Genomic DNA, 25512 nt, shown 5'->3' on the forward strand with positions numbered 1-25512 from the left:
AAGAAATTGGCACATGGTTAATAGGAACAAGAACTGAAAGCTTGGATCAAAGATTGGTATGGGAGAAGTGGATTTTTACTTGTGGGGTGCAGGTATAAATGGCAATTTTAATAATAATATTAATATTAATCATACCATTACATGTAATGCAACATATCTATTAAAGAAAAGCAAAAAAGGATATGTTCCTCTGAGGTTTCACATCCAAAGAGGAATAACGACGAGATTGAGAAGCTATTGCTCAAAGCCATCTGTCAGATTTTTAAAATTGCGCTTTCAGAATGGCATTGGACACCAGAGTGAGAAAAAATAAGCTGGTGGGAGTGTTCCGGTGATAAGAATTTAGAATGCTAAAGAGAAAAGACATAGATGCAGAGCAGGAAAGCAATTGGAGCTAAGATAAGACATTATGCCAGGAAAAGAACAAGTAAACAAACATGAGAGAGCATGAACAAATAGTGCCTGGATAAGGAGAAACGGTAAAAAGCCAAATAGGGCCATTGTACAAAACAAATTTGTCAAAACATGTCAAAAAGATGCTTAAAATACATGCATAAATCATTTGTAAAATCATAAACAAATTAACAGTTCAGACTACAAACATTATGGAAATGTGAATGCATGGTAAGAATTGAATAAGCGAAGATATTTGCTATTTAGAAAGGTCAAGCGAAAAGGAAAAGGAGATAATGTTGCTTTTTTTTAGGAAAGGATGAAATCATATCAAAAGTGAGGAATGATATTGGCGCAGAAAATTAAGATCCAGAATCAGTGTGGATGGAGCTAGACAGCACTAAGCCTAGATTGCAATGGACGTCTCAACAGGTCTCCAAACAGGTCTAGGTTTAGGTTTAGGTTTATTATTGTCACGTGTACCAAGGTACAGTGAAAAATGTTGTTTTCCATGCTACCCAATCGGATGAGATAATAGTATACATATATGCAATTAAGTCAAACTCAAGTACAATAGAGCAAAAGGGAAGATACAAATAACAGAATATAGTTCTCAACATTGTAGCACGTCAGTTCCATAGACAAAGTCCAATGTCCACAATGGGGTAGAGGCGAATCGGACAGTACTCTAGCTAATGGAAGAACTGTTCCTAAACCTGATAACAGCGGGGAAGAAGCTGTTCATGCATCTAGTGGTGCGGGCTTTCAAAAGTCCGTACCTTCTGCCAGACGGGAGCAGGGAGCAGGCGGATTAACTGGGGTGGGAGAAATCATTGGTTTATGTTGGCTGCTTTTCCAAGGCAGCCTGAGATGTAGATGGAGTCAATGGTAGGATGTCTGCTATATGTGATGGATTGGGCTACGTCTACAACTCTCTGCAATTTCTCATGGTCTTGGGCAGAGCTATTCTCAAACAAAGCTGTGATGCAGCCCGACAATATGCTTTCTATGGTGCATCTGTAGAAGTTTATGAGAGTCATTGGAGACGTGCCAAATTTCCTCAGTTTTCCGAAGCATTTGGGTGCCTTCTTGGCTGTTGCATCAATATGGTTGGTCCACGACAGATTGTTGGTTATAGTAATGCTAAGGAAAAACTTGAAGTTCTCAACCATTTCCACTTCAGCACCATTGATGCTGATATGGTGCATGTACTCCACCATGTTTCCTGAAGTCAATAACTAGCTCCTTTGTCTTGCTGACAGTAGTAATGTAGGGGCCTTCTTCAATCAGAAAATTAGAGACCCACTCAACAAATGTACAAAAGTAATCCTGGGTGATGAATCAACATGACAATAATACTTTGGAGGATTAATTTCAGGAATGTGCTTAAGGTTTTTTTTAGTTGCTAACTCGGAAAGATCCTTTCCTACACTGGGTAATCTGTAATGAGAAAAGATTAGTTAATAATCTTGTGTAGGATCTTTTATGGAAGAGTGACTAGAACTGATTTAAAAAAAAATTAAAATAGAAAAAGAAGTAGTTAATTTTATAACTTAACATCCTACATGTAAGAAACCATAAAGATACGAGGAACGAGTTGATGGTAAGAGCTTGGGGAACTTCATGGAAAGGCATGGAGATGAATGGGCCATGAATAATATTTAAGACTGAAAGCAGGAACAGTATATATATATATTCCTTTCTGGCCCAAAATCTCAAGGAAAAACAATCTAACCACGGTTAACAAAAGAAGTTAAGGATAGTATTAGATCTACAGTGAAGTCATATAAGGTTGTTAGGAAAAGTGGAATCCTGTGATTTGCAAATGGTTTGAAATTGAACAAAATTAGACCGAGATTGATTGAAGGAGCAAAAATAGTACATAAGACTAAATTTGAAAGGAACATGAAAGTGGATTGCAATAAGATTTCGAACAAAAAGGAAAACAACAATACATTCCCCACATCAAGAGCAGTACAAGAAACAGAGATTTGAAATACATTTCCTTTTTAGGTTGTGCAACCTCCTGTCTAATGCCACCAAAATAGGCCTTGCTCCAATTTAGAACCATAACTTGTGGACCAGCCCTGTTATTATCCATAATTACTGGACATTCTGGAGGGGGAGGGTGAGCAGCCAGTTGTCGTGGTGCACATTGGCACCAACGATTTAGGTAAAAAACGGGATGAGGTCCTACAAGGTGAATTTAGAGAGCTAGGAGATAAACTTAAAAGTAGGACCTCAAAGGTAATAATCTCTGGATTACTACCAGTGCCACGTGCTAGTCAGAGTAGGAATAGGAGGATATTTCAGATGAATACGTGGCTTGAAAAATGGTGCAAGGGGGAGGGATTCAAATTTTTAGGACATTGGAACCAGTTCTGGGAGAGGTGGGACCAGTACAAACAGGACGGTCTGCACCTGAGCTGGAATGGAACCAATGTCCTAGGGGGAGTGTTTGCTAGTGCTGTCGGGGAGGATTTAAACTAATGTGGCAGGGGGATGGGAGCAGGAGCAGAGAGACAGAAGGGTGTAAAATGAGGGTAGAAGCAACAGGTAGCAAGGTGAAAAGTAAAAGTGGCAGGCAGACAAATCCAAGGCAAAAATCAAAAAGGGCCACTTTTCAACATAATTGTATAAGGGTTGTAAAAACAAGCCTGAAGGCTTTGTGTCTCAATGCAAGGAGTATACGTAATAAGGTGGATGAATTAAATGTGGAGATAGTTATTAATGATTATGATATAGTTGGGATTACGGAGACATGGCTCCAGGGTGACCAAGGCTGGGAGCTCAACATCCAGGGATATTCTATATTCAGGCGGGATAGACAGAAAGGAAAAGGAGGTGGGGTAGCGTTACTGGTTAGAGAGGAGATTAAAGCAGTGGAAAGGAAGGACATTCGCTTGGAGGAAGTGGAATCGATATGGGTAGAGCTACGAAACACTAAGGGGCAGAAAACGCTAGTGGGAGTTGTGTACAGGCCACCTAACAGCAGTAGTGAGGTTGGGGATGGCATCAAGCAGGAAATTAGAAATGCGTGCACTAAAGGTGCAGCAGTTATAATGGGTGACTTCAATCTACATATAGATTGGGTGAACCAAACTGGCAGGGGTGCTGAGGAAGAGGATTTCTTGGTATGTTTGAGAGATGGTTTTCTAAACCAACATGTCGAGGAACCAACGAGAGAACAGGCCATTCTAGACTGGGTATTGAGGAATGAGGAAGGGTTAGTTAGCAGTCTTGTTGTGCGAGGCCCCTTGGGAAAGAGTGATCATAATATGGTAGAGTTCTTCATTAGGATGGAGAGTGACAAAGTCAATACAGAAACAAGTGTTCTGAACTTAAAGAAAGGTAACTTTGAGGGTATGAGGCGTGAATTGTCCAAGATAGACTGGCGATTGATGCTGAAAGGGTTGACGGTGGACATGCAATGGAAGGCATTTAAAAGTCGCATGGATGAACTATAACAAGTGTTCATCCCAGTTTGGCAAAAGAACAAACCAGGAAAGGTAGTGCATCCGTGGCTAACAAGGGAAATCAAGGATGGTATTAAAACAAAAGATGAAGCATACAGATTAGCCAGAAAAAGTAGCATACCAGAGGACTGGGAGAAATACAGAGTCCAGCAGAGGAGGACAAAGGGCTTAATTAGGAAAGGGAAAATAGATTATGGGGGAAAACTGGCAAGGAACATAAAAACAGACTGCAAAAGCTTTTATAGATATGTCAAGAGAAAAAGATTAGTTAAGACAAATGTAGGTCCCTTGCAGTCGGAAACAGGTGAATTGATCATAGGGAACAAGGAGATGGCAGACCAATTGAACAAATACTTTGGTTCTGTCTTCACTAAGGAAGACATAAACCGTCTGCCGGAAATAGCGGGGGACCGGGGGTCTAATGAGATGGAGGAACTGAGGGAAATCCAGGTTAGTCGGGAAGTGGTGTTAGGTAAATTAAATGGATTAAAGGCAGATAAATCCCCAGGGCCAGATAGACTGCATCCCAGAGTGCTTAAGGAAGTAGCCTCAGAAATAGTGGATGCATTAGTGATAATTTTTCAAAACTCTTTAGATTCTGGAGTAGTTCCTGAGGACTGGAGGGTAGCTAATGTAACCCCACTTTTTAAAAAGGTAGGGAGAGAGAAAACGGGGAATTATAGACCAGTTAGCCTAACATCGGTAGTGGGGAAAATGCTAGAGCCAGTTATTAAAGATGTGATAGCATTACATTTGGAAAGTGGTGAAATCATCGGACAAAGTCAGCATGGATTTACCAAAGGCAAATCATGTCTGACGAATCTTATAGAATTTTTTCGAGGATGTAACTAGTAGAGTGGATAAGGGAGAACCAGTCGATGTGTTATATCTGGACTTTCAGCAGGCCTTCGACAAGATCCCACATAGGAGATTGGTGTACAAACTTAAAGCACAAGGTATTGAGGGTTCAGTGTTGAGGTGGATAGAAAATTGGTTGGCGGACAGGAAGCAAAGAGTAGGAATAAACGGGTCCTTTTCGGAATGGCAGGCAGTGACTAGTGGGGTACCGCAAGGCTCAGTGCTGGGACCCCAGTTATTTACAGTGTATATTAATGATTTGGACGAGGGTATTGAATGCAACATCTCTAAGTTTGCGGATGACACGAAGCTGGGTGGCAGCGTTAGCTGCGAGGAAGATGCTAGGAGGCTGCAGAGTGACTTGGATAGATTAGGCGAGTGGGCAAATGCATGGCAGATGCAATATAATGTGGATAAATGTGAGGTTATCCACTTTGGCGGCAAGAACAGGAAAGCAGAGTATTACCTGAATGGTGACCGATTGGGAGAAGGGGAGATGCAACGTGACCTGGGTGTCATGGTGCACCAGTCATTGAAAGCAAGCATGCAGGTGCAGCAGGCAGTGAAGAAAGCGAATGGTATGTTAGCATTCATAGCAAGAGGATTTGAGTTTAGGAGCAGGGAGGTTCTGCTGCAGTTGTACAGGGCCTTGGTGAGACCGCACCTGGAGTATTGTGTGCAGTTTTGGTCTCCTAACCTGAGGAAAGACGTTCTTGCCTTAGAGGGAGTACAGAGAAGGTTCACCAGATTGATCCCTGGGATGGCGGGACTTTCATATGAGGAATGACTGGATAGACTGGGCTTGTACTCGCTGGAATTTAGAAGACTGAGGGGGGATCTTATAGAAACATATAAAATTCTTAAGGGGTTGGAGAGGCTAGATGCGGGAAGATTGTTCCCGATGTTGGGGGAGTCCAGAACCAGGGGTCACAGCTTAAGGATAAGGGGGAAGTCTTTTAGGACCGAGATGAGAAAAAATTTCTTCACACAGAGAGTGGTGAGTCTATGGAATTCTCTGCCACAGAAGGTAGTTGAGGCCAGTTCATTGGCTATATTTAAGAGGGAGTTAGATGTGGCCCTTTTTGCTAAAGGGATCAGGGGGTATGGAGAGAAGGCAGGTACAGGCTACTGAGCTGGATGATCAGCCATGATCATATTGAATGGCGGTGCAGGCTCGAAGGGCCGAATGGCCTACTCCTGCACCTATTTTCTATGTTTCTATGTTTCTACTTAATTATTTTAAAGCTAATAGAACTGTAGTCACTGGTCCCTAAATGCTTGTCTGTTGACATTTCAGTCACTTGCCCTGCCCAATTCTCTAAGTCAAGCTTTGCTGTCTTCCTTGAAGGGCCCTCTACATATTACTTGAGGAAATTTTCCTGAACACATTTAGGGGAATAGAACAGGTGAAATGTGGTAATGACTATTTCCTGATAATTTTACACATCATTGGATATTCAATCTGGCATTTCTAGGAATTGTCACACTTTTTGTATTGGGGCAAATGGGAAAACATTATTCCCCATATAATTGATGGCCATTCACAGAATAATCAGGCTAGATCCCTGTCCAGTAAAATCCTTGCATGGTTTTATCTATTTTGGATCCTCTCCTGAATGCACCCTGCCACTTCCCACCAAGCAAAAACGCTGACCTTTTCCTTATTTTGTAATCTTTTTTCCACAGGGTGATATTGTAGATCTGGAGCGGAATAATGGTAAAACAGAAGTAATAGTCACTGAGGGAGTGAATACTATTTCTTATACTCTGGATGAAGGGCTGATTGAGTTTGGCACAGCAATTGATGATGGAGATTATAATAGGTTGGTGCTGAATGTTACTTATAGGATTTTCTTTCCTGAAATTGTTTATTTTCTAAAAGCTGGTGCTTCATTTCTCTTGGATTATATTCAGATTGAAATGAACTGATGGCATATGTGGGAATTGAGTTTGCACAGTTTATGTACCATAAACAAATAATTTTAATGTAGTTTTAGCGGGAAAAAACTTGGGTTCAGATTGTTTCTATTGTATCAAGGAGTTTTAATGGAAATGGCCTAATATTTTGAAATGCAGTGCAAAAGAATTTGCTGAAACAATGGAAATATATCGTTTATTTATATGTGTCAGACATTCTTCTGAAAGTATGAAAAAAATTTAAATGACATAGAATTTTGACAGTTTCATTTTTGGATCCTCAGAAAAAAAATCAGCGGGCCTAATTGTAAATACACCAAAAATGTAACTATGTCTTTTCACTGAATGTTCAATTCTTTTGTACTTACTTAAATGTTCCTCATGAGATAGCTTTTAAATGTGATAAATCTCAATAACCATGCTGGTTTTCATTATCTGAAGTTCTGACTCTGTGATGATTCTTATCTGAGTCAATCCCTCTCGCGTAAAAGCATGATATCCTCTGAAGCAATTAGATTTGAGAATTTGTACTCGATTTGATGTCTTCATTCTTTGCATACTGATGTGCAATGCAGACAATCACATCTAGCTTTTAATACTAATCTGTGCCTGACACAATTGGAAGTGGGTGGGATATGATGCCCAGAGTCTTTTGCACAACAAGAATGTGAATTTATTTAATCAATAATCTATTTTAACAGTAGTCAGGCAATCTATAGTAACCTCTCCAGTTAAAAACAAGATTATTTCTGCGGGAAAATTGAATCATTAAAGGCGAGTTAAATATAAATTATGTTTAAAATATGTCTCTTCTAATAATGTGGGCATAGTTGACAGAAGATTATCCAGAAAAAGACAAAATACTGGAGTAAGTTAGCCAGTCAGGCACCATTTCTGGAGAACATGGACGAATAGGTGATGTTTTGATTCGGGACCCTTCTTCAGACTGATGGTGGTGGAGAAAGCTGAAAGAGAGGAGGGGCAGGACAAAGCCTGGGTAGTGGTTAGTAGGTACAGGTAATGGGGGGTTTTGATAAGTGGATAGTTGAACAAAGGTTAGAAATGAAAAGACAAAAGGTGTGAGATAAGGATAGAAGAACTGCGAATAATAAAGCTAGAGAAAGGAATATAGGTGGAAGTAACTCATTGAAAGATGGGAAAAGGAAATAGCAATTATTTTTTCTTTTCTAATATTTAAAGGATTGTCATTACTACCCCATACACAAAATTTGGAATGAGTGCAATATTTCAAATGCCAATCTTCAATTATTCTATTCCATTTATATAAAAATGATAGATTTTAGCCTTTAGATAGGTTTTAGCCGTTGCACCCCATAACTCAAAAAGGAAATAAAAATAGCGAGATAACAGTGGCGACACTCCCACTGAAAACTATTTCTTTCAAAAGCCAGTGATAGAGCAAATGAATGTTTAGTACTTACTTTACAAATAATGTGTTTGGCTAAAAATTGGGAGAAAGTTATTATTTGGAAAGATACTTCACTCGTTTTCATTTAATGTGATGATTAGACATTGATTTTTTTGCCAGGGCTACTGCTTTTCTGGAAACATTGGAGATGTCTTCAGAGACTGAAGCCATGTGGAAAACATTAAGTAAACTTTCATTGGAAGCGCAACAATTACATATTGCAGAGAGGTAATACCTGGTGGTGTATTTGGGGAACCAAAGAGGAATTTTACATTGTACTTTTCATTAAAATATAGACTAAGAAATGTTATCCATGGCACTCATAAGCATTATTGCAATTGGTTCCCTTCAGCATTTGCATTAGTGTTTCACCAGAGTAACCATATTTTATTCAAATGGAAGAGTGAATATTTGCAAGATTTTTGCGCCTGGAGAGGAAGGCAATGTAGTTGAATCCAATCATGCTTCAAACATGCCCACATGAGGGTTTCTATTAGGAACCAATTGGTATCAATCAATAATTTCCTCCTCACCCTTAATTGTGTCAAATTGTGGCTCTTCTGTCATATATGGGAGTAGATATGAAGAACAGATTTGAGTACATTTGGACTAAATATCTCAGATCTTGCAGCTGTTGTGAGTGCAGTTTGATATTCCTAGCGATTTCACAATGGTGCCCGTTCACTGCCATTAAGCAAATAAATTGCATATAAAATGCAAGTGACTGATTTATACAAGCTGTCGATTCAGTGAATAAAGTTACCTACTAAAAAATAAAAAGTTTCTGCAATCATCCGTGTTCATAAAATCACAAATATTATATCACAGCAGGAGGTTTTTTGGTCCATTGAGTAAGTACTAGCTCAATAGAACACTAATCTAGTTTGTCGCACTCTCCTGCCCTCTCCTCATCGGCCTGGTATTTTTTCTTTTCCAGTATTAATCCAGTTCTGTTATGGGGCCACCACCATTCAACCTCCCTCCATTATCCCATTATGATTTCCAAATTCTAACCAATTGCACTAAAACCAAGCTTTCCCTTGTGCTACTTTTAGATCTTCAGCCAATTGTTTTCACCCATTGTCTTCTGATTCTTGACACTTTCATCAGTTCGAATAGTTTCTCTGAATCTATTCTGTTTAAATTTTCATGATCTTTAATACCTCTCTCAGAACTTCTCTCAACTTCCTCTATTTCAAGGAGAGCAACCCCAACTTCTCTGTTCTTTCCACATAATTTGATTCCTTCATCCCTGGAATCATTCTAATAAATATGTTCTGCATCTTTTGAAAGCTTTCACATTATTCCTTGACTGTGGTGGCCCAAACTGGACATGGCACAGGGTTCTATATATTAATGCTTAAATTATTAGACCAGTAATCAAAACTCATTGATTCAGAGCACAAATTAAATCTTACTGCAACAACTGGAAAATTTGCATTAAATAAATATTGAATTTTTAAAAATCCTGGGTAATGGTGATAATGAAACTGCTGGATTTGTTATAAAATTCCATCTAGTCCCCCTAACAGGAAGAATATCGGCCATTGTTAACAATTCTGACCAAATTGTGACTAGCCCCTTCCAACAGGTTGACTTTTAATTATCTTCTCAGTTAATGTGCATGGAATGATAGAAAAGTGGTTTTGTTGCATCTTTGAAATGCTATATTTGGGGTAATATTGTTCCCACAGTGATAACAATGGCTAATTCTAGGATATTGACATTGCTGTGAACCGAATGGCTACAGGTGTCTATGTCAGGATGATGAATAATTTGTGCTGGTATTATTTCTCTAATGTTGCTCATGGTCTTGTTAGTAGAGGTCACCGTCGATGTTCTGAATTTGATGAGTTTCGTATGTGTTACAATTCTATTCATTAAAGTGAACTAGAAATATTCCAGATTTGAGCTTTAGGGATTTGAGTGTGGCAAATTGTTGAGAATTTTTCATCAAAGCTAAACACTGTAGAATAATCACCGTGCTGTCCCATCTTTCATTTTTTAACAAAGGGGAGATAATAAAGCAGCTGAAAATGATTTGCAAAGTATCCTGCCCTGAGGATTTCTATTGAACTTTGACCATCCTTACGTAATCACAAGTGCATTCCTGTTGCACTCAGGCATCGTTCTAGCCCATGGAGGATTTTGCCTTTCTTCTCAATTGGGCTCTCCGGTGCCAACTCTGTCAAAAGATGCCATTTATATTGAGACCAAGTGACCTTATCATCTCACTTTTAGCTTTTATTTCAATCCTAATGAGTACTGTTACAAGTATAAATAATGGTTTTAGCTACATCTAAAAAGATGCCAATAAGGCAGTTATTTGTTCATAAAAATGGATTAATGGTCCCTTTGAACATTCTTTCCAATGCTTTGCTGATGATTGCAAGGAGCTTAGTTGCCAAAAGGAGGGTGGGTTACATGAGTTTACGGTGGATGGTACACAAGTAGGAGCTTTCACTTTGCCGGTTCAATGCTGCTGCCATAGATTTGTTGGAATAGCTTGACTTGGGGTAGGATACTAATATTGCTGGGCATAACACAATAGTCTCGCAGCTGTGCCTGTAATTTATGTTTCTATAATATGAATTGCTATTTTGATGGATTAGGGAACACTATTTGCATTTCGACTCTGACTGGCGCCGACAATGGCTGCCACGATGCACTGCTCCTTGTTGTTTTGTCTGTGTTTGTTCGTTTGTGTCGTCTGTGAAAATCCCACAAAGATAATTTTCATGAGAGAGGTACTCATTAACATCAAATATTCGGTACCTCCAAACATTGTTCCGGATTTCTCTCACTCGCTGGATTATTTGGACATACTTGTTGGTGGGACTGTGGCTGTGTTGAGACGGAGGAGGACCCATGGGAAGCGCTCTGGAGCACTCGCCCGTCTCCGGCGACGAGGATTACACACACCGCTTCCTTGCAAATCTACATTCTCTCAACAACAAAGTGGACGAACTGAAACTCCGGTGCCAAACAAACAAGGGTTTCTCTCGAGCCGCTGCCCTGTGCTTCACCGAGACCTGGCTGTGTGAGTTGACCCCGGACAATGCCCTGCAACTGGCTGGCTTTTAACTACACAGAAGGGAGCGGAGGCAGCATGGAAATCGAGGCGGTGGAATATGCTTCTGTACTAACCAGGGCTGGTACAGCGACATCACGGTACTGTCTAACTTCTGTTCTCCCAATCTGGAATCTTTTTTTATAAATTGCAAACCATTTTATTCTCCGAGGGAATTTAGCTCTTATTCTCGCTGGAGTTTACACCCCCCCCCCCCCCCCCCCCCCAAGCCTGCGTACTGCGTGAGGCGCAAACGCAACTCGCTGACCAGGTAATGAGTGTAGAAAGTGACGTCCCGGACTCCATGGTCATTGCTTTAGGGGATTTTAACAAGGCTAACCTCAGCCAAGAGCTTCCAAGATACAGACATCACATTACCTACCCCACCAGAGGGGAGAGAACACTCGATCATTGCAACACTACAATCAAGAATGCATGTCGCTCTGTACCCCGTGCGGCTCTGGGTCTCTCTGATCATTGTTTAGTTCACCTTATTCCGACCTACAGGCAGAAACTAAAATCTGCTAAGCCTATGGTCAGAATAATGAAAAAGTGGACAAGCAAGGACATTGAAAACCTACAGTGCTGCTTTGACTGCACTGATGGAATGTGTTCAGGAAAGCAACCGCAAGCCTCGATGAGTATACAGACACTGTGACATCATATGTCAGCTTTTGTGAGGACAGTTGCTTTCCCACTAGGACCAGGATCTGGTTTAACAACGACAAGCCCTGGTTTACAGCAGAACTCAGACAGCTCTGCCAGTCTAAAGATGAGGCCTACAGGAGCAGGGATGCAGACCTCTACTGGCAGGCCAAGTACTAGCTGAGAAGAGGAATCAGAGCTGCCAAGGAAAGGTTCTCCGAGAAGCTGAGGAGCAAGTTCTCAGCTAATGACTCATTTTCAGTGTGGAAAGGCTTGCAAGAAATCACCAGTTACAAGAGGAAAACCCGCCGCTCCTTCGACAATCGTCAACTGACCAAAGACCTGAACGAGTTCTACTGCAGGTTCGATAGACCGAAACATAACCCCGGTATCCCCTCGCTCCCTCCCCCACCGACTCCTCCCTAATCACCACATCACACCCACTTACAGCCTGACCAGTCTGCAAAGACTGGGCCCTCATCCACTACCCACCCCCTCCTTGCTGCCCAACATCAGTCTGTCCACCTCCCCATCACAAACAATAGAAATTGAGGAGGTGGAGAAGCTGTTCAGGAGACAGAAAAGCCGGAAATCTCCAGGCCGGACAATGTTTCCCCCTCTACCCTCAAGCTCTGTGCCGAACAACTGGCACCAGTCTACACAGACATTTTCAACCAGTCCCTGCAAGCCTGCACTGTCCTTGCCTGCTTCAAAGTCTCCACTCTTGTTCCTGTACCCAAAAAGCCAAGGATGACTGGTCTTAATGACTACAGGCCTGTCGCATTGAACTCTGTAGTCATGAAGACCCTTGAAAGACGTGCTGGCCCAGCTGAAAAATATCACAAACCTCCTGCTGAACCCCCTGCAGTTTGCATACCGGGCCAATAGATTAGTGGATGACGCAGTCAACCTAGGCCTGCACTTCATCCTCCAGCACCTAGACTGCCGTGTGACCTATGCAAGGATTTTGTTCGTGCATTTTAGCTCTGCATTCAACACCATTGTGCCAGAGCTACTACACTCCAAACTCTCCCAGTTGACTGTGCCTGAACCCCCCTGTCAGTGGATCATCAACTTCCTGACAGACAGGAAGCAGCATGTGAGGCTGGGAAAGCACATCTCGGACCTGCTAACCTTCAGCATAGGAGCACCGCAAGGCTGCGTACTCTCCCCTCTTCTTTACACTCTCTACACCAATGACTGCACCTCTACAGACCCCTCTGTCAAGCTTCTCAAGTTTGCGGATGACACAACCCTGATTGGACTGATCCAGGATGGGGAGGAATCTGCCTACAGACAGGAAGTGACACAGCTGGTATCGTTGTGCCTTCGCAACAACCTGGATCTCAGTGCTCTTAAGACAGTGGAATTGATCGTGGACTTTAGGAGCGCTCCTCCTCCCCTCCCCCCACTCACCATCAACAACACCACAGTCACATCTGCGGAATCATTTATGTTCCTTGGAACCATCATCTCCAGGGAGCTTAAATGGGAGGCCACCATCGACTCCACAGTCACAAAGGCCAAACAGAGGATGTACTTCCTGTGGTTGCTGAGAAAACACAATCTGCCACAGGAAATGATGGTTCAGTTTTATACTGTCATCATAGAGTCTGTCCTCACCTGTCTGTCTGTTCTCATCATGGTCTGGTTTGGCTCAGCCACCAAGCATGACATCCGGAGGCTGCAGCGCATGGTTCGATCAGCCGAGAAGGTTGTTGGCTGCAACCTTCCCCCCATTGACGAACTGTACACTGCAAGGGCCAGGAAGCGAGCGGGTAAGATCATCTCTGACCCCTCTCACCCTGGCCACAAACTCTTTGAATCACTTCCCTCTGGAAGGCGACTGCGGACTGTCAAAGCCGCCACAGCCAGACATAAAAACAGCTTTTTTCCACGGGCAGTAGCTCTGCTCATCAACCAAAAGTCTGTAGCCTCCTTTTGCTTTGGTATTTTATTTCATTCTTCACATGTGTAAATTATAATGTTTTATTCTTAATTGTTTACTGTGTGTCATGTTGTTACTTGCGAGCAAAGCACCAAGGCAAATTCCTTGTATGTATACATGCTTGGCTAATAAAATTTATTCAATTCAATTCATTGCACAGACCAAACTATATACAGTACAATGATGATTAGGAAATCCAGTTTAAATCTGTACTTTGAAGGCACCTGCAGCCTGAAAAGCTATAATGTGATTTTCTATAACACAAGATTTCTTAGGAATGTAAATATAGCATTATAATACTACTGTCTGTACTTGGTTTAATTTAATATCATTCTACGTAATTAGATATAGAAGCACCAAAATACTCTTGCTTCCCACCATTGACCCAATTATGAAAAGGAACAAACAAAAAAATAGAGGATTGCATTTGCATTTCACAGTCTTATCATATATTCCTTTTTTGTTTAAAGATGTTTTGCTGCTCTGGGGGATGTAGCTAAAGCACAGTTTCTTTGTGAGACGAACCGGATTGCAGACCAAGCAGCAAAAGAATATGTAAGTAATAACTGGAACAATTAGCAATAGATGACAAAAAGAAATGAATACCAATTGAAAGATTTAAATCTGTCTGAATATATTTTTTTAGGCACAACGTTTCATTAATTTGTGTTGTAAGTAAGCTGAAAATTTTTATTTTGTCGTAATTGTTTGTGTCCTTGAGGAAATAATAGATTTTATACCTCATAACAAATTAATGTTAATTCAGGTCAAAGTGGAATTTGTAGGACAAATTTCATTTGTGGTCACTGGTCAATAGACAATAGACAATAGGTGCAGGAGTAGGCCATTCAGCCTTTCGAGCCAGCACTGCCATTCAATGCGATTATGGCTGATCACTCTCAATCAGTACCCCGTTCTGCCTTCTCCCCATACCCCCTCACTCCGCTATCCTTAAGAGCTCTATCCAGCTCTCTCTTAAAGCATCCAACGAACTGGCCTCCACTGCCTTCTGAGGCAGAGAATTCCACACCTTTACCACTCTCTGACTGAAAAAGTTCTTCCTCATCTCCGTTCTAAATGGCCTACCCCTTATTCTTAAACTGTGGCCCCTTGTTCTGGACTCCCCCAACATTGGGAACATGTTTCCTGCCTCTAATGTGTCCAATCCCCTAATTATCTTATATGTTTCAATAAGATCCCCCCTCATCCTTCTAAATTCCAGTGTATACAAGCCTAACTGCTCCAGCCTTTCAACATACGACAGTCCCGCCATTCCGGGAATTACGCTAGTGAACCTACGCTGCATGCCCTCAATAGCAAGAATATCCTTCCTCAAATTTGGAGACCAAAACTGCACACAGTACTCCAGGTGCAGTCTCACCAGGGCCCGGTACAACTGTAGAAGGACCTCTTTGCTCCTAAGAAGGACCTCTTTGCTCCTCTTTGTCCTTCATCTGTTGTTATCCAGATAAGTGGTTTCTTCCCTGCTGCCAAAATATATACATGTGAATAATGACCAGAGTGAAGGATTAGACTCCACAAACATATCTTATTATGTGGGAAGGGAAAAATGGCGTATGAATGAAAATGTGAATTTCAGTCTGCTGATGGTTCAATTGATGGTTTGTGGGTCATGGTTATGTTATGGGTCCAGTTTCCAGATGCCCGGGCTAATTTTGTCTGCTAGGTGGATTAGCTATGAACATAATGTTCACGATTAAGCTAACAGGGAAAGTACTTTAATAGAAAGATAGAATTAATCAGTAAATGTCCTACAATAGGCCATGGATTCTGGATCAATGAAATTTTCAAGATTGAGATTGACAGATTTCTGTCGAACAGAGATGTCAAGGAATATGCAACTTTGGTGGTAAATACCTTGAAGTATAGATCAGATTTATTGAAAAACAGAGCATGCACATGTGGCTCATTGGTCTTTATATTTCACAATAAATGTAGGCACTAAAATTAGAACTTGAATGGAATTTATATTTACACCAGCAGATGGCAGACTTTATTCATCATTGCTTTTCGATTTATTCTAGGCCCAACAGCATTGAAACGTTTCCAGATTGAGAACAAAATAATTTTTCAGTAAAATTGATTTGTTACTTTGGTTCAGGAGTGTTCTCAACAATGGAGCTGCCCGCTTCCTCTCAATGTCTGAACAAATAATTATTCTTCATTATGGATGTCCAATTTATTTCTATTTGTGCTGTAAACTTATATATCGTTTTATGTATGATATGTGTATTCAGAAAACGATCCAGTAATTTTACTATTTGTTGGTGCATTCTTATGCTTCTGCACTTTTTTATTACTCTTTTCATTGCCCTGCACAAATTGCTTTTATCTTTCTCTTTGCCTTCGAAAATATCCTTCTCCTGAAGTCTATCTTTTTCCAGCCTAGTTTTTCCCCCTACAGATTCTATCTCAGCTTCTCATTCCCTGCTAGGCTAGTGTAAATCCTCCCCAGAGTTATTAGCAACCCTGAAAGTCCCACTCCCATCCCACAAAGATATTGGAGCATTCCTGTTGTGAATCAAGCTATCTTGCTTGCAGTGATCCTACCGCCTCTGGAAATAGTCCCACACCTCAGGAATCTAAAGCCTTTATACTTAGATCATCTCTTTAGCCTTCTCCCCTTATTTCCATACCTGTTAACATATAATTACAATACAGAAATCTTTGACATACTGAGATGCTGATTTTTAAGAAAATCAGTTAATATTCCAAGCCACTGTGCTTTCACCACAATTAAAAAAGGTTGATGACCTGAAACATCCATTCTTCTTGCCTGTTCTGTTATACTGACAGTATTTTGAGGATTATGCTTTTTTGACAAAGAGTAGTGATATACTTAAGGCAATTTGAAAATACGGAAAGTAACAACCTCCACAAGCAAAACTGTAAGAAGATGACCAACGGAAGTTGCATAGTATGGATTAAATAAACCAGCAGCTTCCTTCATGTACCATTATTCTTTATAGTGTTTTCTTTCTTTGAGTCTGTACTCATTTTGGTGTTTCACTCATTTATTTGCTCTCTCAAGAAAGATTATTAGGTGGAATGTAGCTGTCACTGCTTAGCAATCATAAATTACTTGGCACAAAATGCTGGAGTAACTCAGTGGGACCAGGGAGCATCTCTTGATAGAAGGAATGGGTAAGGTTTTGGGTCAAGTCTGAAGAAGGGTCTCGATCTGAAATGTCACCCATTCCTTATATCCAGAGATGCTGCCTATCCCGCTGAGTTACTCCAGCATTTTGTGTCTATCTTCGATTTAAACCAGCATCTACAGTTACTTCCTATAATAAACTACTTGACATTGGGTATAATTTAAACAAGTATGAAGACCACTGGCTTACAGATAGGGGCATCCGGCACACAAATTGTTTTAAAAACATAATGTGACATCAGAGCATGCCATGATATTCCTTTAAAATGTGAGAATCTTTGTGACCAATGCTTCTAAAGTCATGTGGCTCAAGGGGTTGTAAAGCTTGCTTCAGCTTCAGCTTCTCATGTTCTTGCACCTCTCTTGAAATTTCCACTTAACATTGCTGTCGGGAATTGGGCTCAATTAGTGGTTGGAATTTTGCAGTTCCTCTATGCACAAATAAAACCAACTAGCAAAACCTTGATGTTCATGAGTAGGCCAATGAAAGAAATAGTACGTTGGTTCAACTCCTCCAGTATGATGCACACACAATTCCATTTTGGAAGATAACAAACAATCAAACAAATGGAGAATTAAGAAAAAAATTAAATATTTAGTTCCATATGTTTGTAAACTGGGTACAGCACAACTTGGAAAATGACTAATAATTCAGCTGTAATCTATCTTTTACTTTGATGTTCAAATACCTATTGAACATCAAAAAGAAGCCAACAGAATTTCTGTCGTTTGTCCTTTCCACTCTCTCTGTACAACTAAAAAAAAATGGTTTGATTTATAACATTTTCTAAAGATGAAAGGTCAGCAACTTGAAATATTAACTCTGAATCCAAAGATGCTATCTGATCTGCTGAGTATAGCATTTTCTTTTTTTTTTCTACGAAATTGTATGGAGGATACTATTTAATTGTATTTTTAATTATACAATAAAGCAGCAGAATTTTGTTTTGATAGAAACATAGAAAATAGGTGCAGGAGGAGGCCATTCGGCCCTTTGAGCCAGCACTGCCATTCATTGTGATCATGGCTGATTGTCCCCCATCAATAACCCGTTTTTTCTTTTTTCTAGGGGGGTGATGGGACAGACAATTACCTTGTTCGTGCACGATTGGCTATGTTGGAGAAAAACTACAAATTAGCAGAAAATTACTATCTGGAACAGGTACGTGTACAAAATCATTAAATAATTATAAACCATTAACACTGCATAACTCCACTGTTGTATAACCACATTAATATTGAATATCAAGGGAATACACAATTATAATGTTTTATTGTTTCCTTTTCTCTTAACAATCATGTACTTTGTTATATAATTTTTATGTAAAGCCAAAACTTTCTCCATCGTCAGAGTAGGCAATTATTAATATTTCATTTGTAGATTAATAATTGATCCTATCACTAACTTTTTCTGTGGAAAGCTTGATTTTTGCTCTATCTTCTTAAACTTTACACAGAGAAGGTATCTTTCTATATACATACATATATCAATCTTTTGTTTATACATCTGATATTCTTTAAAATTCTCAACAGTTTTCTTATCGCTGTGAACCATAAAAATATTTTCCATTCATTTACTTCTAACCACTGTAACTTGCATTTAATAAATCTTCCTCTTTATTGATAAATATGAAAGAATAGATTACCTAAAATGACAATTTTAGTTGTTATAAACATATGAAAAGAGAAAATATTGAGGGAGTTAGTTGCTTCAAAGATGAATAAATCACCACGCCTGGATGAAATATATCCAGGCTACTTAAAAAAGCAATTGAGAAAATTTACAGTGGATTTATTTACCAATATTCAGTCTTCCCTGGCTACAGGAAGGTGATGCCAAAAAAAGTAAAAGCTCATGGGATCCAAGGGAGAATGTAAAATTGGATCTGTAATTGGGTCAATAGCAAGAAGCAAAGATTGATTTTTGTGATTGGAAGGCCATTATCATAGAATTCCACAGGGCTCAGAATTTTGTCCCTTGTCTTTTTATCATACATTACTAATTTATAATGAAATGTGGGGAGGATTAAAAATGAGTTCGCAACTGGTTTAGTGATTGACAATGATAAGAAAACCTTTAGATTGTAGGAAGCTGTGGAAATATTGTAAAATGGAAGCAAGAGTAAACAATTTGGTCTTTCAAACAAAAACAAAAGCTGCTGGAAAAACTCATGGGGTTAGGTAGCAACTGTGGAAAGAGAAACAGCAAATGTTTCATGTCATCTTTCATCAGAACTGGGAAATAGTCGCAAGGCATTCTTGCTCCAGTAATTAAATCCTCTTGCCATTATATGAGAGCTGCATTTGAATGTTTGCTCTCAGTAACTGGTGTACAAAAACGATCATGGCTCTGTATGTGTCAATGCCTCTTAATTTAATTTTATTTAAATAATACATATCCTTTTGCTACCTTAGTGGATAATTGCACCATGTTATTACAACATCTGCAAGTTCTTGCCCGGTCACTCTATCTATGTTATCTTAGAGCCTTTTGTATCCTCCTCACAATTCACATTCCCACATTGTGCCATTGGGAAATTATGAATTATTAAGTTTTGTTCCCTTTCTAAGTCTCATTTGTACTCAGTGGTGCAATTTGTGAAGCTACTTTCTCACAGCGCCAGTGACCCAGGTTCAATCCTGACCTTGGATAAATTGTCTGTGTTTAGAAACATAGAAAATAGGTACAGGAGTAGGCCATTCGGCCCTTCAAGCCATTCAATATGATCATGGCTGATCATCCAAAATCAGTACCCCGTTCCTGCTTTCTCCCCATATCCCTTGATACCGTTGGCCTTAAGAGCTTTTTCTAACTTTCTCTTCAAAACATCCAGAATTGCCCTCCACTGCCTTCTGTGGCAGAGAATTCCACAGATTCACAACTCTCTGGGTGAAACGGTTTTCTGCATCTCAGTCCTAAATGGCCTACCCTTTATTCTTACACTGTGATCCCTGGTTCTGGACTACCCCAACATCGGGAACATTTTTCCTGCATCTAGTCTGTCCAATCCCTTTAGAATGTTATATGCTTCTGTAAGATCTATGTATAGGATCCATAAGATCCTTCTAAATTCCAGTGAATATAAGCCGAGTCGATCCATTCTTTCATCATATGTCAGTCTTGCCATCCCGGGAATTAACCTGGTGAACCTATGCTGGACTCCCTCAATAGCAAGAATATCCTTCCTCAAATTAGGAGACTAAAACTGCACACAATACTCCAGGTGTGGTCTCACCAAGGCCCTGCACAACTGCAGTAGGACCTCCTTGCTCCTATACTCAAATCCTCTCGCTATGAAGGCCAACATGTCATTAGCTTTCTTCACTGCCTGCTTTACCTGCATGCTTACTTTCAGTGAATGATGTACAAGAGCAGCCAAGTCTCGTTGCACCTCCCCTTTTCCTAATCTGACACCATTCAGATAATGGTAGACACAAAATGCTGGAGTAACTCAGCGGGACAGGCAGCATCTCTGGAGAGCAGCACACTTGGAAAGTAGTGACAGATCAGTCAAAGTCAGCATGAATTTATGAAGGGGAAATCATGCTTGACTAATCTTCTGGAATTTTTTGAGGATGTAACAAGTAGATTGGATAAGGGAGAGCCAGTGGATATAGTGTATCTGGACTTTCAAAAAGCCATTGACAAGGTCCCACACAAGAGATTATTGTGCAAAATCAGAGCACATGGTATTGGGTGTAGGGTATTGACATGGATAGAGAGCTGGTTAGCAGACAGGAAGCAAAGAGTAGGAATTAACGGGTCCTTTTCAGAATGGTAGGCAGTGACTAGTGGGATGCCACAAGGTACAGTGCTGGGACACCACCAGCATTTGCAGTTCTTTCCTAACCATTCAGATAATAATCTGCCTTCATTTATCCGCATTATACTGCATCTGCCATACATCTGCCCACTCACCCAACCTATACAAGTCACCCTGCAGCCTCATAGCATCCTCCTCACAACTCACCCTGCCACCCAGCTTTGTGCCATCTGCAAACTTGAAGATGTTACATTTAATTCCTTCGTCTAAATCATTGATATATATTGTAAATAACTGGGGTCCCAGCACTGATCCTTGCGGCATCCCACTAGTCACTGCCTGCCATTCTGAAAAGAACCCATTAATTCCTACTCTTTGCTTCCTGTCTGCTAACCAGTTCTCTATCCATGTCACTACCCTACCCCCAATACCATGTGCTCTAATTTTGCACAATAATCTCTTGTGTGGGACCTTGTCAATGGCTTTTAGAAAATCCAGATACACCACATCCACTGGCTCTCCCTTACCCAATCTACTTGTTACATCCTCGAACAATTCCAGAAGATTAGTCAAGCATGATTTCCCCTTCATAAATTCATGCTGACTTTGACTGATCAGTCACTACTTTCCAAATGTGCTGCTATAACATCTTTAATAATCGACCCAAGTATCTTCCCCACTACTGATGTCAGACTAACTGGTCTATAATTCCCTGTTTTCGCTCACTTTTAAAAAAAGTGGGGTGACATTAGCTACCCTCCAGTCCATCGGAACTGATCCAGAGTCTAAATAACTTTGGAAAATGATCACCAATGTGTCCACGGTTTCTAGGGCCACCTCCTTGAGTACTCTGGGATGCAGACCATCAGGCCCTGGGGATTTATCTGCCTTCAGTCCCAACAGTTTACCTAAAACCATTTTCTGACTAATGTGGATTTCCTTCAGTTCCTCCCTCCCACTAGATCCTCGGTCCCCTAATATTTCTGGGAGATTGTTTGTGTCTTCCTTAATGAAGACAGAACCAAAGTACTTGTTTATTCACAAAGTGCTGGAGTAACTCAGCAGGTCAGGCAGCATCTCGGGAGAGAAGGAATGGGTGACTTTTCGGGTCGAGACCCTTCTTCAGACTGTTTACTGTTTACAGGTACTTGTTTACCTGGTCTGCCATTTCCTTGTTTCTCATTATAAATACCACCGGGTGGCGCCGTCAGCGATGGCAGCCTTGCCAATGGTCTCTGTATTTTTTGTTATTTTTAGTGTGTTTTAAAAAGTTTGTGTTAATTCTCTGGTTTGTTTTGTGGTGGGGTGGGGGAGGGGGTCGGGGGAAACTTTTTTTCAATCTCTTACCTATCCGGTCGCTCTGCGGACTAACGTGGAGCTGGCGGCCTTGCTAAAGACTGACTTTGACCCCCACCGTGGTGCCGTGGACGCCATCGGAGCCTTCGATCCCTTGCCTGAGGATTTCACCATCGAGGAGCTCACAGTCTCGGGTAGAGACTGATGTCGGGAAGCTCCAAAGTCGCAAGAGGTTCGACCAGCCCCGACCCAGGGTCCGATTGCCCGGCGCTGGGGAGATGAGATCCCCCCGATGCGGGAGTTTGATCGCCCCGACGCTGAGGGCCTCACCGCCGGCTACGGGAGCCAAGATCGTCCCATCAACAGAAGGCTTGTGGCCCCCAACCGCGGGAGAACAAAGAAGGGAAGAGATTGAACTTTTCTTTCCGCCTTCCATCACAGTGAGGAATGTGGAGGAGTCACTGTGGTGGATGTTTATGTTAAAATGTATTTTGTGTGTTCGGTTGCTTTTTATTGGTATGACTATGGCAAATCAAATTCCTCGTATGTTGCAAAACATACTTGGCTAATAAAGTATGATTATGATGATTATGATTAAATTCACCTGTTTCTGCCTGTAAGGGACCTATGTTTGTCTTCACTAATCTTTCCTCTTCACATATCTATAGAAGCTTTTACAGTTTTTATATTCCCCGCAAGTTTTCTATCATACTCTATTTTCCCCCTGTTAATTAACCCCTTGGTGCGCCTCTGTTGAATTCTAAATTTCTCCCAGTCCTCCGGTTTGCTGCTTCCTGTGGCCAATTTATATGCCTCTTCCATGGATTTAACACTTCCCCTAATTTCCATCGTTAGCCACGGTTGAGCCGCCTTCCCCGTATTATTTTTACGCTAGACAGCGATGAACAATTGTTGTAATTAATCCATGCGATCTTTAAATCTTTGCCTTATGCATATCCACCGTCAACCTTTTAAGTATCATTTGCTAGTCTATCCTCGCCAATTCCCATCTCATACCATCAAAGTACCTTTTTTAAGTTCAGGACCCTTGTCTCTGAATTAACTGTGTCACTCTCCATCTGATGCAGAATTCTACTATATTATGGTCACTGTTGCCCAAGGGGCTTTGCACAACAAGATTGCTAACTGATCCTTCCTCATTGCACAATACCCAGTTTAGGATGGCCTGCCCTCTAGTTGGTTCCTCTACATATTGGTTTAGAAAACCATCCCGTATACACTCCAGGAAATCCTCTGCCCTTGTGTTGTTACCAATTTGGTTAGCCCAATCTATATGTAGATTAAAGTCACCCATGATAACTGCTGTACCTTTGCTACACGCATCCCTTATTTCCTTTTTGATGCTATCCCCAACCTCACTACTGCTGTTTGGTGGTCTGTACACAACTCCAACAAGTGTTTTCTGCCCTTTGCTATTTTGTAGTTCCACCCACGCAGAGTCTACAGCATCCAAGCTAATGTCACTCCTTACCATTGCATTAAATGATGGCTCTGTAGGATTAGTGTAATTGGGTGGTGGTTAGGGACTATATGTATGTGCTATATGTATCTATCTCTAGGAAAGGTGTAAACTCACTGATGCAGAGGAGATTTACAAGGAAGTTTCTAGTATTTGATAATTTTTTTAAATGAGGAAAGAATGGTAGGCTGGAGTTGTTTCTTTGGAACAGGAAAGGTTGAGACTTAATTAGATCAGGTACTTTTGTAATGTAATTGCTTAATTCTAACAAGATGTGACATTATTCCTTGTAAAGTAATACTGTATATTTTATGTTATCCCCACTGGATATTGATGTATCCTTTGTCTTTGGTTGTTGGCAATTTAGAATATTATTTCAATATCATTTTAGAATGCTGTTGATAAAGCCATGGATATGTACCAGGAGCTACACATGTGGGACGAATGTATTAACGTTGCAGAAGCCAAGGTAAAATGGTTTTTTTTATTGGGACTATGTAAATAGGTTATATTAAAAATACTTAACCAGGTTAATTAATTTTATTTAGAAAGACTTTAAAAAGGACACCAAAAACAGTTCAAGACTAAATATTTTATAAAACCTATTAGAAATTTTAAAACCATTTAGAAATATTTAATGGAGAATCTTTAAACTCTATACCCACAAGTCTTTTTAAATTATCAAGATTACCAGAAACGCTTACAACTATTCTTTTCCATTAAAATCAATGGGGTGCAATCCTCTTCCAGCTTTGGGGTGCAGCCTGCGCCTAACAGAATTGCTGACAGCAGCTAATGAATTGTCATTTTCGTATAGGCCGAGGGGTAACCTTTCAGAGGTTTATAAAATCATGAGGGTCTTAGATAAAGTGAATAGCCACAGTCAAGAATTAGAGGACACAGGTTTAAGATGCTAGGGGAAAGATTTTAAAGGGATCTGAGGGTGTTAAGTGGATTGAATGAATTGCCAGAAGAAGTGGTAGAATTGGTATCAATTACTGTATTTAAAAGATACCTGGACAGGGACATGGATAAGAAAGGTTTGGAGTGGTATGGGCCAGGCAAAGTGGGACAAACACGTTTGGGCAATTTAGTCGGCATGGATGAATTGGGATATATTGGGTTGAAGGGCCCATGGTTTTTATGCTCCATGACTGTAACATCTGGGCCCAAAACCTTTTTCTTTAAAGTATATTTCCTCATGTAGATAATAGAATCAAATTTTAAACTGTGCCTTCCCTGTCTCAATTGCAAGTATCAACAAGTTACAACTTAGGAAATATTGGAAGGTTTTAAATGAAAATTTTAGCTGCTGCATTGGTTAATCTTAATCTATTGTGATCTTGAGGTACAATTATAGTCATGTCAACAAAAACATAGCATCCTAATGTAAGGATAAAAAGAGATTGTGATAATGTTTTGGTTATGATATTTTTCACACATAGGAGTGCATGTAATATCTCCATTTTTAATCTTCATTGGGCAGAGCAACCTTGTATAGTATAAACTACTGTTCTGCTTATTCCTTCAGGATCACCCAGAATTGGATAGTCTTAGACGTAATTATTATCAATGGCTGATGGAGACAAATCAGGATGAAAAAGCAGGAGAAGTGAAGGAAAATGAAGGAGATTACACTGGTGCTGTCAATCTCTATCTGAAAGCTGGCCTCCCTGCAAAAGCTGCCCGTTTAGTACTAAGTCGGAATGAACTTTTAGCAAACAATGATGTTATGAATCGAATTGCTGCTGCCCTGATTAAAGGGGATTTTTATGAAAGGGTTGGTATTAATAATATCAATACTTCTTAAACAGTTTTACTTACATCAGTTTTATACTTATCAATTTTACTTATCAGTTGCTGATAATTAAATAAGATTTAAAATCTTTTAAAGCCAAATTGAGGACATTTTGATTACTAAAATCTTATTGAACAAAGCAAACTACTTTCAGCAGTTCTTGATGTTGAATCCCCTTTACAATCTCAATATTCATTTTGATTGACTATGTGTGTATATTTGAGAAACGCTAGATTTGCTATGAATATAACGGTAAATGT

The 25512-nt window shown here is 40.3% G+C and overlaps 1 protein-coding gene across 2 annotated transcripts in view; it reads left to right on the forward strand.

Annotated features, from left to right (window-relative positions):
• The window catches only part of ift172 (intraflagellar transport 172), a 123318-nt gene that overhangs the window by 40500 nt on the left and 57306 nt on the right, over window positions 1-25512 (forward strand). For both annotated transcript variants that reach the window (XM_078399428.1, XM_078399429.1), the window contains exons 17-22: window positions 6414-6550; window positions 8194-8301; window positions 14207-14291; window positions 17984-18076; window positions 23846-23923; window positions 24986-25234. In XM_078399428.1, the coding sequence (XP_078255554.1) occupies window positions 6414-6550; window positions 8194-8301; window positions 14207-14291; window positions 17984-18076; window positions 23846-23923; window positions 24986-25234 (750 nt within the window). The remainder of the gene's footprint in view (window positions 1-6413; window positions 6551-8193; window positions 8302-14206; window positions 14292-17983; window positions 18077-23845; window positions 23924-24985; window positions 25235-25512) is intronic.

This window comes from Rhinoraja longicauda, chromosome 5 (assembly GCF_053455715.1).
Source record: "Rhinoraja longicauda isolate Sanriku21f chromosome 5, sRhiLon1.1, whole genome shotgun sequence".
NCBI lineage: Eukaryota > Metazoa > Chordata > Chondrichthyes > Rajiformes > Arhynchobatidae > Rhinoraja > Rhinoraja longicauda.